Source organism: Paralichthys olivaceus, chromosome 19 (assembly GCF_024713975.1).
Source record: "Paralichthys olivaceus isolate ysfri-2021 chromosome 19, ASM2471397v2, whole genome shotgun sequence".
In the NCBI taxonomy this organism is placed as follows: domain Eukaryota; kingdom Metazoa; phylum Chordata; class Actinopteri; order Pleuronectiformes; family Paralichthyidae; genus Paralichthys; species Paralichthys olivaceus.
Window position 1 is genome coordinate 11437644 of NC_091111.1, and position 21224 is coordinate 11458867.

A 21224-nucleotide genomic window follows, 5' to 3' on the forward strand; every position below is an offset into this window, starting at 1 on the left:
GGGAAATGTGATCAGGGCTCAGATTTAGTTGGAATTGAACTTTATTTACTTTTTGTTATTGTTGTTGTTATTGTTGCTGCTAATGTTGGTGTTTTTACAGCCAATGGATCCTTGTTGAGAACGAATGTCTTTGTAAATGTCTCCCTCTTGTGGTAAAGTCACAGATCTAGGGTCAGCTGCTGTTTGAACCAGTTTGAACACATTTTGGCAAATCGCTTTCATTTTATTTCACTTCAGATGAAGCCCTGTTTGGGTGTTGTGTTTTATATTCTGCCCCTGAATTTGATGAGTTTGACAAGAATACGTGTTCTATGTTATATATGAATCCAGCCTCATGCCTCATAACGCTTTGTGCCATCAGACGTCACAGCACCCAGAGTCTCATAAGGTCAAACTGCACAATCACATAGTTTTTATATTGCTCATACAGAAGAAGAAGAGGCAGAAGAACAACAACAAAGAAAATCATATATATTGGTAACATCCTGAGACTATGGGGGGTGCTTATTTTCAAAATATCGGCTTTGTACAGACTTCCTGATAGCATTCTATTACTATGGGGGGAAGGGGGGATTATTTTTATTTTTATTTAAATTGTCAAAAAGTGAAGCAAAAGCACCTGTTCTTGAACCCAGACTCACGTCACATGGTGCAAGTGCCTTAACCACCTCATACATACATATACATATACATACATTTGGGATTAACATTAGAGTCTATGGGGAAGCTAGAGTGCTGTGCTCTAGCGCCAGTCTTCAAACAAATGCTTGTAAGTCAAAAACTATAAGTCCTGTGAAATGAAAACACCGTGAGAATCCCAAGACTTCCCCGAACGTACAGATCTATTTTTTATTGGTGAGAGTTCAGAAATGAGACCGTGGGAGCGAGTTAGAATTAGTTTCTGTGTTTCTCCTTTTCTGACTTTCTTTCCAAACATTAACATGGGAGTCAATGGAGAAATGAAAACGGAAAACTTTTCTCGATAAATTGACCCAGCCTAAACTACAGCAGCTCCGCCCCCAGCTGGCAAGGCACCCATAATAATAAGCCCGAGCAATAATAATATAAGAGCCAGTGCCCATAATGAATAAATAAATAGGAAGTGGTCAGCTGACGGCATGTGACGTGTTTCCGTCATCAGCTCCACCGTTGTTGGACCCGCGGTGTGTCGGTCTAATGTCGGTGTTGCACATTTTCTTTAGGTTAAAGTTATTTATTGAAACAGAAACTGTTTATCCGGCTGATGTTTACCATGTCTCTCTAACGCGGCCTGTTTCCTCCCAGACATGGAAACGTAGCAGTCGGTTTCACGGACGGTGGGTCAGCATTAGCTGTTAGCTTAGCCTCTCAGGCCGGGCTGTATGTGAGCACACAGGCCGTGCTCACCGCCTCGCTCCCTAACAATGTACCCCTCCTGGGGGAATTACGCTGGATCTCATTCGCAAAACTATGGAGGTCCCGGGCCTCGTAAACCACCGGGTGCCGCCCCTGCCGCGGGATTTGGCGGCTTCGAAGCCCCTCCCGGCGGCGGTGGTGGTGCCGGCGGTGGAGGTGGTGGAGGCGGCGGCGGCTCGCTGTTCTCCAGCCTCCAGGAGCAGCACCTCCAGCAGATGCAGCAGCTGCAGATGCTGCACCAGAAGCAGCTCCAGTCGGTGTTGCATCACGGTAACAGCGCCGGGGCGTACGGTGGTGGGTACTCAGGCTCACAGTGGGACTCCGAGGCTCCGGGACATATAGACGGCAGCACTGGAGCTCAGACCTACCTGAAACAAGAAGACACCTCGGCTCCTTCGGCGAGAGCACCTTCTGCTCCCAAGTCGGGTCACCCGCAGCCGCCTCCGCCTCCACCACAGCCGCACGCCGCCGAGTCCCAACCGTGTCCTCCCCCTCCGGAGCCTCCGTCAGCAAAGCCCCCGGAGAATAACGATGGCTCCAAAGAGGCCAGCAAGAAGGATGCGTCCACGACAGAAGACGACAAATCTTTAGCATTACAGGTAATGACTTCATCAGTTTATTAGTGATAACACCACTGTTTACTGTGATCGATGCCTCTTTGCTCTGCCTGCAGGCTGAACTTGCAAACTTTTGTTATTAATTATTTATTACAAATGTCATCAAGTAAGTGTTGCAGTAGCATTTAGCCACAGTCTTTGCAATGCTTGTCCCTGTCCTGCTTTGGTGACAGGGTATGTCATTATTCCTGTGCTTAAAATCCAATATGTAATACTGTATGTCAAATATGTAAAAGTGGAGAAACAAGCACTGCAGATCCTATAAATGCAGATGCACCATTATATTTTGTAAACTCTTTTTATTCAGAGTTAACGTAACAGTTTTATTCTGTAAGATTGATGTGGCGGATAATACAAGGGGGAAATATTACCCACTTCCACCCTCCAAGTTTGTCAAGTTTAGAGATGAGAATAAGTATCTTTTCCAACCAAATGTCAAATGTTGTGTTTACTTCTTAATAAACTTCAGGAAGTTACAGAACTAAGTATATTAAGAATGGTAGTAATGAAAAGGACAAGGTTCTTGTGTGCTTCGTCTGACACGTCTTTCTAATTGTTTCATCCAGGAACAACAGCAACGTTGGTACAAACAGCATCTTCAGAATCTACAGAAGTTAAAGCAAGAGAAAGCCAAACAGAATCAAAAAGAAGGTGATGGCCATGTGCCGCCACTCCCAGGTCAGGGAGTTCCTCCTCCACCTCCATCAGAACCTCCAAAAAATGCACCTCCTCCACCCCCACCAAGAGATGATCCCCCAGCACCTCCTCCACCACCTGATGAAATAAGGGTAAGCAATCCTAACGTTAGTTAGGGGATTATATGAGAATGTCTGACTTTACTTGGACATAGTGAACCTCATTTTAAAAATCAAAGAGTTTTTACAGGTCTTGGCTGTTTTTGAAAGTTTTCTGGAAGCTGGTGAAAGGAGAACTCAGGCAGAAGCTGATGTCCTATGCAGATCATTTGAATGTAGACTAGATGCATCAATGAGACCAGAAGGTGGAACAATATACAAACGTTAAATGAGTAATTGTCAACTCCCAAGTCTGAAGTCCCACAGCATTTCCAAATATCTCCCTCTCCTTGCATCACCCATTCTAACAGCACATCAATGGAAGACTAGAATTGCTTCCACTCTCTGTTAAGTCTAGATGATCTCATCGTATTTGATAGTTAAGTCTAACTATGCATTCCTAAATCACATTGTGTCCTTACGTCTTGCCACTGATGAAATACACAAAATAGTTAGTGCCTCTCTGCCTGGCACATCTGCGTTAGATATGAAAGTCCATGAGAGTAGACAATACAATGTACTGTTGGTTCGGCCTTTATGTATAACCTGACCTTGGGCACTGCTAAGAAAGAGAAGGGAATTTGTGTGGAACTAGACAGGCACTATTCTCTTAATGGTGTACAGATATAATGTGTAATATACATAATATATGTTTGGCATATAAAGTAATGTGTGAGTCAAAAATTCCTCAACATTGGTGAAAAAAGGTCAAGGCCCACTGTGGCTCCAGAGAGAGTGCTGATAAGTTGTATTACAACATATAGCAGTGCTATAACTTATACTAATTACCAAAAGCCTATAACCTGTTCCTGTGCTGAACTTTTAAGGTAGTTTAGATTTAGATTAACTTTTTTGTGTATTGCAACAAATTACCCCAACTCAAAAATGTTGTTGCTGTTAGTTGCTTTTATAACTCTTTTTTTGGCATTTGAACTAAATACCAAACTCAACAGCCTTTAAGAACATACAAAGAATACCAGACATATTCAATGGTCACTAGATCTGAACATTGTTTATACTGCTTGCATGAATTTCCAGAGTGAATATGTAGGAAAACCACCAACATTTACATGTTCATAGATGTGTACCCCAATTCTTGTGATAACTGCCGTGTCATGAATTTGTGACATTTTTATGACTCTGGCACATCCATTCTTTATTCCACTTCAAATAGTGAATCATTATAATCACTTTTAATTAATTTTATTGTCTCATGTACCCAGTGTAAGTTAGAAAAATGACAACAAATTGAGTAGTAGTCAAAGAATTGAGGTTTAATACCGACACTTGAGTGATAATGTAATATGTTCTCACTGTTGCCTACCTCCATCTTAAAAATGTGTTCTCCCTTCCATCTCAATCAAATTTGAGAGCCACGCTTTGTTTCATTCTCACCTTGTTTCTTTTTCAAAGCCTGACGCCCACCATGACCCAGTGGAGGCTGCCCGCCTCCAGCAGTTGCAGGCTGCAGCAGCACAGTGGCAGCAGGTGCAACAGCAGAGAGCAGGCTTACAATACCAGGCTCTCATGCAACAGCATGAGAAGCTGCAGCAGATCCTGGAGAAATACCAACAGCTGATTCAGCAACCAGCAGACCTTCAGGTATACCAATTTGACAGCTATCTTGCTGGTTGTTCTCCCTGGTATGGAGATGACCTTTATGGAAAATGAAAAGGTCAAAAGTCAGCATAGTATGTGTAGTCAAACCAAAAAATAGTATCTAGGAGGTGCAAAAGATTTCAGTTACCTACATGAGATCAATTAAATGTATTATTTCCCTTATTTCCTTTATTACAGTCAATGTCTCCTGAAATGCAGCTGAGGCACTATGAAATGCAACAACAGCAGTTCACCCCTTTATTTCAAGACTGGGATCGCTCATTTGTCTTGTGGTATGAGCAGTTCAAGACTTATCCCCACAAAGACCAACTGCAGGACTATGAGCACCAATGGAAGCAATGGCAGGAGCAGATGAATGCCACCAATGCCCACCTTCAAGAAAGGATGGCCACTCTGACTGCCATGGTGCCATTTGCCTCAGGCCAGTATAACAGTGGAATGATGGGACAATATGGCCAGTACCCTGGACAAGACATGCAAATGCAGCAGCAGTCACTAAACGTGGGTATACAGCATTCTACAAGTGCTGTTGGTCCCAGATCTCAAGGTCCACTGCCTACAGGGTTTGGGCCACACCAGGAATCACCTGCTGGACCTCCTGTGAGAGGAATTGGTCCTTCAGGCATCGGAGCACAATCCTCAGGTCCCCCCACAATTCCGCCACCAAGCTTCAACAGTGCACAAGGTCCACGGTTAGTAGGAATTGATTTACAACAATGTGATTGTTATTTGTTTAATTAAAAGTTATACTAGTTGAGGTATGGCTGACAAATAGACTGCACTAACTGGCACTCAATATCAGTTGAGATGAACGCAATCCATATACCATATTTCCCCTTCAACCCAGCTCCTATAATCAATATATTTTTTACAATTGGGTTTCAATTGCATATAAATCTGGCTACCCTATTGATAGATTATATTTAACTGGGGATGGCCTTTTTATAAGCTTCCGGTTGGAGCACAGCTGATGACTGTTGACAAGTACAGGCAGTTGCCATTGCAGCATTTATTTCTGTTACTCCCATTACCTTATTTGGTTCTTCAGCCAGCACACAAGTCCTTAAATTTGTTATGTTTCCTGAGTAAGGTAGCACTTTCTACAAAGTCGGCAATGTTGTTTTATGTTCTTAATCTTTTCTGAAATTATTTGTTAAAACAACTTCAGATTTGACCAACCACAGCAGCGCTTTGATGGTCCCCCAAGATTCGACCAACCACGGCAGCGTTTTGATGGTCCCCCAAGGTTCGACCCCCCACAGCAACGCTTTGATGGTCCCCCAAGGTTTGAGCAACCACGGCAGCGCTTTGATGGTCCACCAAGGTTTGACCAGCCACAGCAGCGTTTTGATGGTCCCCCAAGGTTTGACCAGCCACAACAGCGTTTTGATGGTCCATCACGGTTTGACCAACCACGGCAGCGATTTGATGGTACTCCCAGATTTGACCAACCACGGCAGGGCTTTAATGGGCCTCCCAGATTTGACCAACCACGGCAGCGCTTTGATGGCCCCCCTAGATTTGATCAACCTCGATTTGGGCAACAGCCAAGGTTTGAACAACCCCCTAGGCATCCTGGCCCTCCGCTTGGTTTTGAGCGTCCTCCTCTGCTCCAGCAAAAACAACAGCAAGGTCTCCAACCTAAAGCAGAAATGGCCACTAAAACACCTGTTGGTGTGGACTCCAAGACAACTGAAAAATCTGATGTACAGCCACAATCTGAAAAAGAAAACAGTGACTCAAGGCCAGATGACAAGGCCAAAGCCGAAGACTTGACAGATGATAACATGCTTGAAAATGAAGGGTTTTTTGTCCAGAATGACCCCATTCCTCAGACATTACAGACAAACAAAAATGTAGAGGAGTCAGATTCCAATAATGCATCTGGTAATGTTGTAAATCCTGCAAACCCTGCACCTCTCAAAAAAAAGCCTTCAGTAACTGTTTCTTCTTCTTCTACTGTGGCATCAAAAACTACTGTTCCTGAAAAACCCAGCAAATCAGAGGAAAAGTGTGTAAACAACAAACCCCCAATGGTTCCAAAGCCCCCAGGAATCAAACAGGAACCACAAGCTTCTGGTGAAAAGCAGTCAAGACCAGAGCCTTCGAGGCCTCTCCCTGGGAGGGGACGGGGTCAGCCCCCAGTGCCTGTACAAGTGCCTGGACGTGGCCGTGGGCAGAGGGGCCGTGGAGAGTTTAGAGGAGCAAACGCTGTCCCGCTAGGAGAGGAGATGGCAGAAATGTCCTACAACTACATGCCACCCGAAGAGGATTTAGGGATAGCAGAAGATCAGGAAGAAAGTCACTGGGAAGATCCCTCATACGAGGACTTTGCTTGTGAGGAATCTGAGGTGCCTACTGAAGATATGTGGATGCCAGAGGAAGATCAATTTCAAACAGAGGAAGAGTATTATCAAGAGCCAATAGGAGGACCACCTATGGGGAGAGGCAGGCCTCCTATGATGAGAGGAAGGCCCCCTATGATGAGAGGAGGGCCACCAATGATGAGGGGAGGGCCCCCAATGATGAGAGGTGGACCACCTATGGTTAGAGGAGGGCCGCCAATGATGAGAGGAGGCCCACCTATGGGAAGAGGTGGCCCTCATATGGGTAGAGGTGGGCCGCCTATGGGTAGAGGTGGGCCACCTATGGGTAGAGGAGGTCCACCTATGGGTAGAGGGGGTCCACCAATGGGTAGAGGGGGTCCCCCAATGGGAAGAGGAGGGCCACCTATGGGAAGAGGAGGACCACCTATGGGAAGAGGAGGACCACCTATGGGAAGAGGAGATCCAATGGATATGCACTGGGAAGAACCTGAATCAGCTGAGTACTCGGAGGAAGTGGACCCTTATTGGGGAGAAATGAGACCATTAATGAGAGGAATGAGACCCCCGTTTCCACCTGGCCGTGGTCGCCCTCCACGTGGTCATCCTGGTTTCTTGCACCAAGGAAGGGGACGTCCCCCTCATCCAGCACATGGACCAATGGATCATGACCTGTTAGGCCACGAAATGGACACTAATGATCCTGAAACCGATGCAGCAGGACACCCCATGTACCATGGACATGACCCTCACAACCATCCAATGCATCCCGATGTAGGAAGAGGCAGACGTCGTGTGCCACCACCACACCATGAAATGATGGATACTATGGAGGAGCATATGTATGATGAAGGAATGGATGGATGGCAACCACCACATGGCAGAGGACCTCCTCTGCCTCCACATGAGTTAATAGGTAGGGGAGGAGCGAGGAGCAGACCTATGGGTCGAGGATTGGGAAGAGGAATGTGGCGGCCAGGTCCAACACATGAAGAATATCAAGAGGGATATAATGAGGTTTTCGTTGAGGATTATGGCCATGGGGAAGACAGGTACAGCTGGCGGCCACCACAGGACTGTCCTACTGATGAACATGAGCATGAGGCCAAGTTCTATAAGTCTGAATGGGACAGAGATCGTGCTCCACCTGAAAGGGACTATCCCCCCCGCAGGCCTCCACCAGACACCTTCAGGGATGGTCATTGGCCAGAGGAAAGAGAAAGAGAAAAAGGACCCCCATATCCATTTGATGAGCATGAAAGGGGAAGAGGAGAACTTAGAATTCGTGAATATAGGGAAGAGCCACCATACCGCCAGGAGGAGCCACCGTTCCCACCACCACCTTCGACTGAATGGGATAGACCTTCAAGACTCCCTCCACCACCAGAGAGAGGGTATCCACCTGACTATGAAGATCGCAGACCTCGCTATGATGAGCAAAGGGGAGAGCTTTCTTTGAATAAACTTCCACCACCAGCTCCAACTGCACCTGTCACAAACCTACCAGAGAGCTCAGTTGAACCAGCATCAGGAGCAGCCGGCGCTAATGTACTTGCTCTCTCCCAACGCCAGCATGAGATCATCTTGAAAGCTGCTCAAGAGCTTAAACTGATAAGGTAATTTTTAGACTTTCATTATCGATTCCTATCCTAGGCTCACACAGTTACCTTTTGACTTAACCCTTGCAGCATCTTGTCATGCTAATGGAAGTGTTATTAGCAAGGTTTAGAAATATTCAGCTCTGAGATTTCTACCTCCACCCAAAAACCTGATTGACCCACCGTAGTGATCCAAGCCGGTAGGCTCTTAAGTCTTTTGTTTTTTTACTGTTGTGCCATTGTATTACATAGAGAACTGCAAGAGGGGAAGAACCCTGGTCCTGAGCCCCAGCCTGCACCAACTGACATCTTGCCTGATCTCCCTGCTGGTCTCCTCGGTTTGGAGATCCCACCAGAAGTCAGGAATGTTTTGAAGGTAAATGAAGATTACACGCTACTATCTTAGACACATGCTAGAGAGTGGATTGCTGTAAAACTTGCACAGACATTGGTTATGCATGTAAAGAGCACCATGGCCTCTAGAGGACACTAGGCAGACCTTAACAGTCCATACGTCTTTACTCAATCTATTTTAAATATATTTCTATGTTACCATCTTATAATTCAATGTAAGATTTATATAAAATCAACATTCTCATCCTCAGGGCATGAGTGCAGCTGCACAGACAGTCACAACTGAGCCTGTGTCTTGGGATACAAAGCCGACTGCTAGAGATTACCAGTCGGTCCTCCCTGCTGCTCCCACAGCTTCAGTGATTCCAAAGACTGTGGATTATGGGCATGGACATGGTATGAGCAGCAAAGATGAACATGTTTCTGTATTTTAACTGAATAAACAGGCCCATTTCCAGACACTGTTGCTGATATTAACTCTCCTTTCAGAGCCTGGTGCCACTGTTGAGCGGATGTCTTATGGTGAAAGGATTGTGCTGAGGCCTGACCCAGTGCAGTCAGACAGGGGTTATGAAAAAGGTTAGTTTAAATACTGTAAAGCTTTTTATAACTCTAATAGAGCTTCCATCTGTAGTTTTCTTTTCATTGATTAACTATTTCATTCTCCTCCTAGAACCTCTTGGTCTCAGAGATCCTTATGGCAGAGACCCTTATTATGAAAGACGATCAGACCCTTACATGGACCGTAGGGAGTACAGTAGAGAGAGGGACTTGTACCGAGAAAAGCCTCCGCCTGAATATGAAAGAGATAGATTTGAGAGGGAGCGCTATCCCCCAAGAGAAAGAGAAGACAGGTAAAATGTCTCTTCCATTTTCCCTTAAACTATGGGGAAGTTTGTTCCATACATATGTAATGTGCGTTTCTGTGTGTTTATTTTTGATTCAAGCACACACTCCATGGTTGATGAAAGGTACTATATTACATTGTGTACCACATTGTAATCAGTGATTACTGTGTGCAAAATTCCGTTGAGGAAATGACGCTTGGCACTCCTCTGTGCAGATCTCCACTGGCACCACTTCTACGCTCAGGATTCAGGGAGCGAGAGTGGGATCCTCGTAATCGTGACCGAAGTGGCAGTCGTGATCGAGAGGAACATTACGGAAGGCCTGGCTACGACAGACCTCCCTATGAGCGTGCCTCACTTGACCGCAGTGGGCCTGAGCGTTACAGTCATAGCTCATCACCTTACGGTACGTCCCATCCTGCATCTGTTATCAGATGTGTATTCACATACCACTGCTGTGTTTGGTAGGATTTCATTGCACAAGATGCATGATGAATGATATGTGTAGAAGCACATTTTAAATTGATAAAAGAAAATACAATTTGGTGGGATACCTGAAGTGCAAACAATATTACAGTGGAAAGAAGAAGTTATCCAGAGGACAGAGGGCCTTCCATTGCACCACCTCTACCACCACCACCTCAGCCACCCCCACGAATCGAGAAGAAGCCAGAAATCAAGAATATTGATGATATCCTCAAACCACCTGGCAGATCATCTCGACCTGAAAGGGTAAATAGCAGTATTTTTGATGTAACTATATCATTTATTATTAGTTTACACAGTATTCAGTTGTTATTCAAAATATTTATTCTAACAGATAGTCATCATAATGAGAGGGCTTCCAGGAAGCGGAAAAAGCCATGTTGCAAAGCTCATACGGGTGAGTGGACCGTTACCAGCAAATCAGCAATGTAATTATAATGTAACTGAACTTTAAACATAAAATACAAAAAGAACAAGAAAACCATTCATAGACTAAACCTAGCTCTTTAAACATGTTGACAATATTAAGGATAAGGAGGTCGACTGTGGTGGTGCCCCCCCGAGAGTTCTTGTATTGGACGACTATTTCATGACGGAGGTTGAGAAAGTTGAGAAAGACCCAGACACCGGGAGGAGGGTCAAAACCAAGGTGAGTCTGGCATACAACAATTACAAAGTGTTTCTGAAGTTTACAATTTGATGGAAAATTAAATAGAAATAAAATATATTGCTGTTGTGAATATGAGGACAGATGTAACACAATAATCTGTGTTGCAGGTTCTTGAATATGAGTATGAGCCAGAGATGGAGGACACGTACAGGAGCAGCATGCTGAAGACATTTAAGAAAACTCTGGATGACGGCTTTTTCCCCTTCATCATTTTAGACACTGTTAATGACCGAGTCAAACATTTTGATCAGTTCTGGAGTGCAGCCAAAACTAAAGGCTTTGAGGTGAGTTGTGTTCATAATTGAGAAAATATTGTTCCAGTCTGCTCTGTGCTAAACAAGTATTTTTTTATTTTTTTTATTTAAAGGTATATCTGTCTGAAATCACTGCAGACAATCAAACTTGCGCAAAAAGAAATGTCCATGGACGTTCACTTAAGGAAATAACGAAGGTCTGTAAGATCAGTTCGTGCCCTTGTTTTATGAATGTCCATTTTATATATATATATATATGTGTATATAAAGAACACTTATTAACGAAGCATTTTGTACACAGATGTCCAACAACTGGGAGTCGTCACCACGTCACATGGTTCGCTTAGATGTCCGGTCCTTGCTTCAGGATGCTGCTATAGAGGAGGTGGGGTTGTCAATACATGGGTGTTTTAAATAGTATTGTTGTTCTTTGTTATAACTTGAGCTAAACTGACATGTGCCTTTTGTTATTAGGTTGAAATGGAAGACTTCAATCCCGATGACGAGCCCAAGGAACCAAAGAGAGAGGAGGAGGAAGAGGGAGATCTGGTAGGACATGAATATTTTAAGTCCGTAGTCACGTTGTCAGAATCATCTCCACTTATATGTATTTCCATCTATCACATTATAGTTATTTATTTTCCATTAGTCTTTTACTCATTGTTTGTATTGACCAGGTGTGTTTAACACCAATGAAAGAAAAAATCATAGGTTAAATGTTTATAATTGATTTGTTATATGATTATGTATTAATTTACAGGTTTAGAGAGCAGAAAGATAGAGGAAAGCAAGACAATACAGTTAATCATTCCATTAATCAAAGGAGCAGTAGCACAGTTGCAGTTAAGCTTTTTTATTTTTTGAGGTATTGCTCAGATTTCAGTTGACATTTTTGATGGTTTTCAATTTAATAATAAGTTTTCTGTCTCCATATCAACAGTTTTAAACTTAATATTGTTGCTTTAATGCTACTGCCAAATTTCAGTCAGCTTCATTGTGGATAATGTTTATATTAGTATGGTAATAGTATGTTTTATCAAAAGACTAAAACAAAAAAATATAAATATCAAAAATCAAAACTGTCAAATAATAGTTCCATTTATATTTTTAAAAAATGTTTGTGCTGATCATTCTGTTTAATCAACTGCTGATTATTTTTTAATATGAAATCAAACCGAAATATTTGATTTCAAAAGCAATGAATGAATGACATTAATTTTTTTACTAAATTAATTTCACAAAGACTCAAATATTTCCTTGAATACAAAGACTGTGTATTGTTAAGTATCAACAGACACTGGAGTGTTACCGGGCTAATATGGCCAGACTGACTTAACACGCTTTTAAGATGTTGTACAACTACTCCAGTAAAAATTTAACAAATGACTAGAAAAGTTAAAGAATTTACTAAACTGTCCCTTTGTTGATAAAATCAACGATTTCATGTCAATTCTCATTACATCCTATGGCTTAGTAAATTGTTTTGAAAGTTTCAAAACTTAATGTACCCTATGGTGCCACCTTTGAGGTGACTGTCCCCATGAGGCACATACAAAGCCTGTGACCAAACTTTAGTGAACTGCTGGACAAGTGTATTCAATTACATGTCATTTTAATAAGTGGACAGAAAGAAGAAAGGAAGGAAAAACACTGAAGCGAGAGGCTACTGGCCTTGTGTTCAGTTGCCTAATAATCAAACGCATAAAGAAATCAGCTTTTCCTTAAACTACTGACTTTTTACTAGAGGAATTGTGAATTTTTGTTTGTCGTGTCTCAACAAATGTGTGAAACCGATAAACAAGGCCCTTACATTTCATATTTTTGGCTTTTCTGTGCTGAGGTTATCGACGAGACTCAGCATAGAATATAGTCATAGTTTTTAATGTTTTCCACTGTAAGTGCTAATTCAATGCATAAAGTGGAAATGGATTTCTCTCATGAACTTGCTGCTGCGTTATGCTACAATTACAGGTGGTTGCGATTCATGTAAAACCAGTAAAACATGAACTGCTAAAAAGTTTCCCATCTAACGTGTCACTGATAGCTTTTTATCCATTATTATTCATTTGTGGTTCAAAATAAAAACCAAATATATCCGAGAGTACATACTACTAGTAAAATACTATTAGCTTTCAGTCAGTTGCACACAAAACATGCAGATTCAGCCCATTAAAGTTGCAGCAGTGCCTCTTGACGCCAACATCTGTTAATGTGTATTCTATGGAAAAGAAAACGCCATATTAACATGAAACATTTCATTGTAATCCCTTATTACTTCAAAACCACATACTTGCACTCTGCACTGACCGTGAGTTTTTATGTGTTTGTATTCATTAGATACTGTAATTAAAAAACAGTCCCTCTTTCATTATAACAACAGTCACAAACATGACTGAGTCTGTAAACAAAATAAATCAATTTTAGGAGATAATTTTATTAAACTATATGTAGTACTGAAAAATGGTTAATGTTAATCGCAGTAGCTTCTCTTCCTAGTCAATAATTGAGAATGGTATTTCATTCATCTCATTAACATTGTTTTCTATGACCTATAAATGGAAAAAAAGAATTTCATTATTGTTGCAATCATCCGGTTCAGACCTGCAGCTCCACACAGTGAAGACATGTCGTCTCCCAAACCCTTTTTTATTTTGACTTTTCCAGTGATCAAAGTCTGATGTCACACCCTCCGTAAACTGAAACCAAACTCTGTCTGAAGCACAGGTCTAAAACTGCTGCAGCACATGAATGACACTTAGTGTTTCTAATATCCATATTCAAAAGCACCATGAGGGTTTCTAGCACCACCAGGGGTTGAATCCTAAATAAGAACACAGCAATCCTCGAAGAAGAGTTGGGAGAAAATCAACCAATGATCTGTAAACTTGTTAGTTTGTTGTTTGCTCATCGCTGCTGCAACACCTTAAAGTCAAAATTTGTTTAATTCCAAATGTATTTAAATGTTGCTATTGATCAGATGATGCTTTTATTGCAACTGAGTTAATTCATATTTTGATATATATTTATAAAGAGGAATACATGCCACAGAGGTATTGGACAATTTTTGATTGTATAAAAGTTTCACTTCTTTCATTGTAATCTTAGACTGTTGCTCTGTACATTAAAAGAAAGGAACAAAAATCCGACATCATTTTATATTCAAGCTTGAATCAAGAAGTGATGTCTTAGCACCTACATGTAAACTAAATACTACAAAACATACTGAATGTAAAGTGTCTACAAATCATCAAAAGTTTTCATCCACAGCCTTTACACACCAGGTTGTTTGCAATGACAGAATATTTTACGTTGATGGTTCAGTTTGAGCAAATCAAATTAAGAGAAGCTCATTTCATTAACAACAGGGAAAGACAGGCTCTTATTGAAAGCAGCTGATTTAAAACATTTTACCTAAGGGCTTTAATGCAGGGTACTTACTGTGTTTAAGCCACTACACGCTGGTTTAGGTGAATTGACATTTACCCCAAATCTGTATGTAGCTTAATATAATACTTAACAAATACTGAGGTAAAGGGATGGTGCTGCTACACCATCGTACTTTGTTGTAGAACCATTCTTCCTTATTTTGATTTACCACTCACTGCAGTACGGTTGGATGTGGTCACATGTTGTGTGTTAAACTTGTGACTACACTACGGTGATGTAGTATTGAACAGCAGTACAAGTGCTTTACTGCACAGTGTGTTTTTTTTGTCTTCCATGAATAATCAGATCAGATCTTGGCTGTTTGCTTCAGGAATTGTCCAGGTGCTGGAGTGCTCTGGTTCCACCTCTTTCCTCCTGTCATAAAACATGTAGAAAAGTTACGGTGCGTTCTCAAGAACAGCTCATCCAAAAACCTTCAATACATCCTCCACATCATTTAGTCGATACAAGTTTGAAGTCGGTTGGATGAGCGATTGTTGAGAAAATAAAAAAACAGATAAAAAAATAAGTTTCCCCACATGTGTAGTTTGAGTCCTTATTATTTGTCAGGACTGAAATCATTTGAAACAAACAGCGGCTGATTGACATCTCTCACAATAACTGAAAACATCTGTGTGAGTGAATAGTGATTTTAAAATAGTTTGACCAATGTGATTTACACAGTTCTCAGCACATTAACAAAGAAAAGTTTGACCTAAAAACAACAAATAAATAGTAATAAATGCATAAATATTTCTTAGAATTAATACTCTCATTTGAAAAAACGTATAATGTATTTTATTGGAATTATTATTCAGCACTTAATATATACTCTGTGGTCAGTTCCCTCTGAAACGATGTCCCCTGTTTTAACTCGGATAGATAGATTTGATTGTTGACCATGTGCCATATATCTGAAGTTCTTAAAAGTGGATGAAAACTTTTTGCTGTCAAAACAACACTTCACCTCTGTTCACTCCATCTGTGAATAGATTTTTAGATGTTGTTACAGTGAAACTGTAAAAAGAATTTATGAATCACTAACAGTGACGGAAACATGTGTAAATGTGTATCACCCATGAACCCAGTAAACATGTTAACATGCATAAATCATAACATTATTAACAGTGATGTGCTACAGATTTAATCAGCCTTACATTTATTTTATGACTTGACTTGAGGTTCTATCCTCTGTCATGTAACTGGTAGTAAAGAGTTTGGCAGGTTTTATTTTCATGGCTAAAGCTGCCTTTGAATAACTGACCTGTTTCTTCAGGTGAGCTTGAGCACGGCTAAATAAATAAAAATAAAATAAATAAAAAATGAAAAAGGTATCAGCTATTAAACTAAAGGTCACTCACATGAGGGCTCATCATAACCCTCAAAATCTAAGCATCTGAAATAAAGTCCAAGAATTAAAAATGATCCTGCACTTATTTGAATATACTGTGACTAAAGAGCTGGTCTTGAATTTAAATTGATAAACATAACCAAAGAATGAAGTAGAGTGTTGTGGCCAGTGCGGATAGTGGACTGTCAGTCATCTTAGCTAGCCAGCCATCAAAGTGCAACTACAACTTTTTTGTTTGTGAATGAATGAGGCTCATGGGTAATATTCTCTGTATGATAGTTGTTAATAATTTGGGGGAGGGAATGACTGTCAAATGGGCGGATCCAGTGACCTGTAGCTCACACATGCAAATTATATCAAACTACTAGTTTTGCTTTTAGTTTCAAGAAAGGTGACATTTTTCTTAAGTAGACAACAGTATCCGTGTTTTCCAAAGGAGGGCACAGCTGTTGGCTATTCTTTGGTTTTGCCTGTGGCCAAGAACTAGGACTTAGTCTGACACACTAGTTTGTATTAACAAAGGTGAAAATGTTTGTCTTTATTGTACTGAACAAAAAGATAAACACAGCATTCAATATTTATAATTTAAGGGAGGTATGGGATTTCTTATTGTTTTGTATTATAATAAACTTAGAGTGCAATTGAACGATCACAACTGTCAAATAAGTAATGCAGCTGCAGTAGGGTCAGATTTTGGATTTTCACCCACTCAGTAAAGAGTATGTCCCCAATTTGCTTTGCGTTGTGCTCCGTCACAGCAGTGTCAATACTGGCTTTGTGGAACAGTCCACTCCTCCACAAGAGCTTGGCGAACTTGGATGTTTTCTGGCTGTGATGCATTGTTTCCCACATGCCAATTCAGAGCATCCAACAGAAGTTCAACGGGGGACAGGTCTGGCAAGTATGCAGGCCGAGGCAGGGCAGAGACGTCTTCTTCATCTAATAGGGCAGTTCAAATCTGTGCCACATGAGGGCCTGCATTGTCATGCTGGAATCTAAATCAGTGGCACGGGTAAATAGAATCACAAGGGTCTCATCATGGTATCACCAGGCCATGAGGTTGGCTCAGCTCGCTCTCATCATCTATTGCATCTTGTCATTTGGTCCAAGTCATAATTTGTGGGTGGACCCAGTCTAAGGATTTCCAAGATACTCTTTCAGGACAGATTGTGGCCGTTCTTTGTGTTTTTTTCCATTCAATGCCATTATCTGTACCGCTAACTCTTTAGCGTCATGGGGGAGCTGGAGCCAATCCCAGCTGACATTGGTTGAGAGGCTGGGTACAGCCTGGATAGGTCACCAGCATATCATAGGGCCTATTCTTTGTTTTCTACCACAGAGATTCAAAGACAAATGTCAATCCATTGTCAAAAACAAAAGGAAACTGAATGCTGTGTTCATAATTTTGCTCAGTGTAGATAATTTCTCATGTAGACTCATTGTTCAGTTGTCTTTGTCCTTTTAACTCTGATAAACAAGTTTCCTCTCTTTTCAGCCAACCCCTTTTCCTTGCTTTCTTCTTGCCAACCCCCCCTCCCCCATCACCCAGTTGTTTAACCATTGCAGTGTTTCTTTATATAATATAGGGCTACATTCCAAAAAGCAAATGGGAGATGGACACGTCTGAGGCAAAACTTGGTGGGTATTTCTATTTTTAGTCTTTATTTGATGACTGATTACTCATTGATTCACCACTGTAAAATACGGGCACAGTGCATTTATATGCTGGTGATATTGCCCTAATTTCTGATTCTTACAATTGTATTATATGCGATCCACTGATGGACCACTAGGGGAGCTGTTCCATCAGTGAATCAGACTTCACCCACACAATATTAACAACCCGAAGCTGTTATATGTTGATTTTAGAATAAAAGATGCTTCAAATTGAACATGCTTGAATAAAGAGCACACCTATAGAAAGCATGTACCTGAATGTACTGAGGATGAAAAGCTCATCTTCTGCCCATAAGGCCAAAAAGAGCTTCATGCACCTCCTTTGCCATGAAGTATTTTTTTACCCCAGTCTACATGTTTATACAAACACGGTAATGATGTCTACAAATCTCAAGCTGGCAAGAGAGGGAAACTGAAGAAGAGACGCTGTTGTCTCTGTAGTATTAATGTGGTTGTACTTGGGCAGTTGCCAGACGTTAGAGAACCTGCTTAAACGGATCATTGTGATCATCTAAATTTGGCTTTTTATTGATTATTAAATGTAAGGATGAGGTTAAAGTTTATACTGGAGGACAGAGGTGACCTGAACGGTAATTTTCCATTTATACAGACAAGTTGGACGGTCTGGGGAGTAGCGGGAAGAGGAAACGTGAAGGTGAACACACGTCAGACCTGGAAGACTATCTTCAGCTGCCGGACGACTATGCCACACGCATGTCGCAACCGGGAAAGAAACGGGTAACTCGACGTGTTGTCCTACGAAGCTGTAGCCTTGTCTTGGAATGTTTTGGACGTTTGTCAGGCAACACATAACACGACACCCTGCTTGTTCTCCTCTTTGTTAAGGTTCGATGGGCTGATCTTGAAGAGCAGAAGGAAGCAGATCGAAAGCGCGCTATTGGCTTTGTGGTGGGTCAAACGGACTGGGAGAGAATAACGGATGGGAGCGGCCAGCTGGCACAAAGAGCTCTCAACCGTACCAAATATTTCTAAGAAGATAATCTTATCCCCTTTTTTTTCCTCTATTGAAAGGTAGGTTTGTTTCTCTTTTGTAAAATATTAGGATCACTGTAATGTTACTGTAAAAAGTAAAAGATTGTGTACCAGTAGTACAATTTGAAATATTTTCATATTACCGTATTTGAAAAGATGTAGGAGGACATGTTTGAGACCTTTTCTTATGACACGCCCTCTGTTAAGAATATAAGATGATCAGTTTAAACAGTGACTTTAAAAGTGAGTGCGAAGTTTTAGTTCAGATCCATATGATTAACAGCATTTTGCAAAATACTTGGTTAATCGCCACTTGTGATTGTTCAGCAAGCCATTTCCTCTAAAGTCATATCTTAATATTTCCAAGCTTAAATGAAGAAAATGGTAAATAAAATGCAAATGACTTGACAAAGTTTGAATTGGAGCATTGATTTTTACTAACGTAACACTTTCTGTATGTGCCAGTCTTTTACACTGTGGGGTTAATAGATTTTGTCAGAATATACCTGAATCTACAAGAAGTTAATTGATAGAGGAAAATGTCTAAAATCATCACAGAAAGTAGATTCATTTCATTTTATTGATACCTCACACAAATCTTCCAAATCATCAATGATTTCTTTTTCTTTCTGCAGGTGCTCAGAATGTGAAATGTGTCGCTGATGCTCACATGGGTGAAACACGAGACTCATCGAGGTCATCTGTAGATATCAGATTCTTAGTTATTCATGGAGAAGGCTACAGTTTCCTGCTTATTTTTAAAAGACACTCTTGACTATTCAAAAATGAACTTGTAGTTAATGATTCTGTGCTACTTCTGGTCATCCTGTATCAATTCATGTTCTTTGCTGTTTTATACTGGTCATGTTTTATTTACTGTATTGTCGCACTGGTTCCTGGTCCGTGCATACTTGGAAAAAAGACAATAAACATTTCAAAAAATCAATAACTTGGAGGGTTTTCCTGGAGGATGTCCTGTGTGCTTTGTCAACAATAAGAACTACAAGGGTTTATTCTAATAACAGTAACGGAACAGATTATTAGGGCTTAAACCTAAAGTCTATCAATCTGTTGTCACTTTGTGTTTTTATATGCTGTAATCAGGTTTACTCACTGTGAATACGATAATAAATGGCAACATGACGCACTTCAGTTGTTGTATGTGCATGTAAAATATCCAGTCATGCCTTATTTTGACTTTAAAAATTCACGGGACAATTTCTCACGAGATACAATTACACAAATTGCTGTGTGAACATGCTGATTGTTGCATCCCTACAGTTTTACACCTCTGTAGGTTGCCTGCTGGAACCATAATGGTGTTTTTTGCAATTTTCTCTGTGTCTACCTTAAATTTCAGGAGTAGTAGTTTTCAGTAGATGATAAACTATACAGAATGGCAAATTCATCTAAGAAGACTAAAAACTGAATTCAATTTGTGCTTGTTGCAGTATTTTCTATGGCTCAGATTGTTGTTTGAATGGATTTGCGTGTGTCAGAATTCAGTGTGTGTTATAAAAATACATGATATCAGAACGACCTCACTCCTTTGTTTAAAAGTATAATGTTAAAATACATTTGGGAATTATATTACATTTAAAAAGTCCAGATGCTGCATATTCCCACAACGAATGGTCGTTCTGGATACATGGTGTTTTAAGTTTGCCAAATATGTTTAAGTTTACCAAATCTATGTCTTGGAAAACGATTTGGGGATTAAGTGGTTAAAGCTTGGTTTCTTCAATGGCAAGTCAGAGCTAATTTTAGCAAACTGTTTTCATTTTTTAGGTCCATTTTTAAATTTTGAGATTTTAAAAGTTTGGAATATAAAAAATGTTGCACCATATTGAGCTGGTCATTCATCTTTTTGGCCATAATTAACCACAATAATAATATGAGAAAGCACAGTGCCAATTATTTCATTTTGTTTTCATTTACAAGAATGGAAAAACTGCCTCACAATTTAGTTCCATATTTAATTAAGCTTAAAAATGCCCAATGCATCTATTCATTATTTACAAGTTTAACAGATCTGAATACTTATGACTGATAAATATTATATATTGAGTGGATCATTATGGTGATCAAACACATTTTCTCATTTTATATTTGATTGTCTTGCTGCTGTTAAGTGTTTTTGAGGAACTGTTCAATACAAATGCCTTTGAGCACATAACACATACACATTAAGTATCTTAAGATTAAAAATCTTAATACATAATACAAGTGTCAATATTTTCTTCAATAAATTTTACATCCACAAAGTACTTGAGAATCCAGAATTTCCTACATATCAGAAATTTTGATATGGAGAAACATTGAAGACAAAGCAAGGATCCGTTACCAGTGAAAACATGGTGCTGATGATGAAGACGATGGTTGATATTCTATGGTCCGCCAACCATGAGATGTTTGGGACGTGGATGAATGGAGTCGTGTGGTGAGTAGAGAAAAGAGAAAAAACATTTATATTCTCACAGTTCATAAGAGCTGGGTGAGATATAAATTAATGATTCATCACTTTTAGATTCATGTAACTTCCATGTTAAATACCCTGTACATACACAGAATGACAATATTGAGCTCTGCTGAATATTAAATATATTTTTTCTGATGTGGTGTGGACCTTATTCTGTTCTTATTAAAGACAAATACGTCTCAAAAACTTGCACATTGTGATGAAACCGTTTTACATCTTACAAAATATGTAGTATTGCTATACAATATGTCTGATATAGCAAAGTACATATGACGTCGAACCACCTCATGATCCAACTGCCGACCATGGATACAAGAAATGCAGCCATTGGTCTGCAA

At 40.5% G+C, this 21224-nt stretch overlaps 1 protein-coding gene across 2 annotated transcripts; it reads left to right on the forward strand.

Annotated features, from left to right (window-relative positions):
- Positions 1–1093: 1093 nt before the first annotated feature.
- On the forward strand, positions 1094–19356 carry ylpm1 (YLP motif containing 1). Of its 2 annotated transcripts, XM_020097598.2 has the most exons (22): positions 1094–1994; positions 2579–2800; positions 4220–4408; positions 4604–5118; positions 5595–8366; positions 8601–8724; positions 8954–9098; positions 9192–9281; positions 9376–9556; positions 9650–9673; positions 9766–9956; positions 10128–10282; positions 10371–10433; positions 10566–10685; positions 10814–10990; positions 11074–11157; positions 11262–11345; positions 11435–11509; positions 17324–17375; positions 18025–18152; positions 18261–18446; positions 19043–19356. In XM_020097598.2, the coding sequence occupies exons 1-21, from the start codon at positions 1404–1406 to the stop codon at positions 18405–18407; spliced, it is 6129 nt and encodes a 2042-aa protein (XP_019953157.2). In that variant the 5' UTR covers positions 1094–1403; the 3' UTR covers positions 18408–18446; positions 19043–19356. The 2 variants fall into 2 exon arrangements, with proteins under 2 accessions (XP_019953157.2, XP_019953158.2); XM_020097599.2 differs by lacking the exon at positions 9650–9673.
- The last annotated feature ends 1868 nt before the right edge of the window (positions 19357–21224 follow it).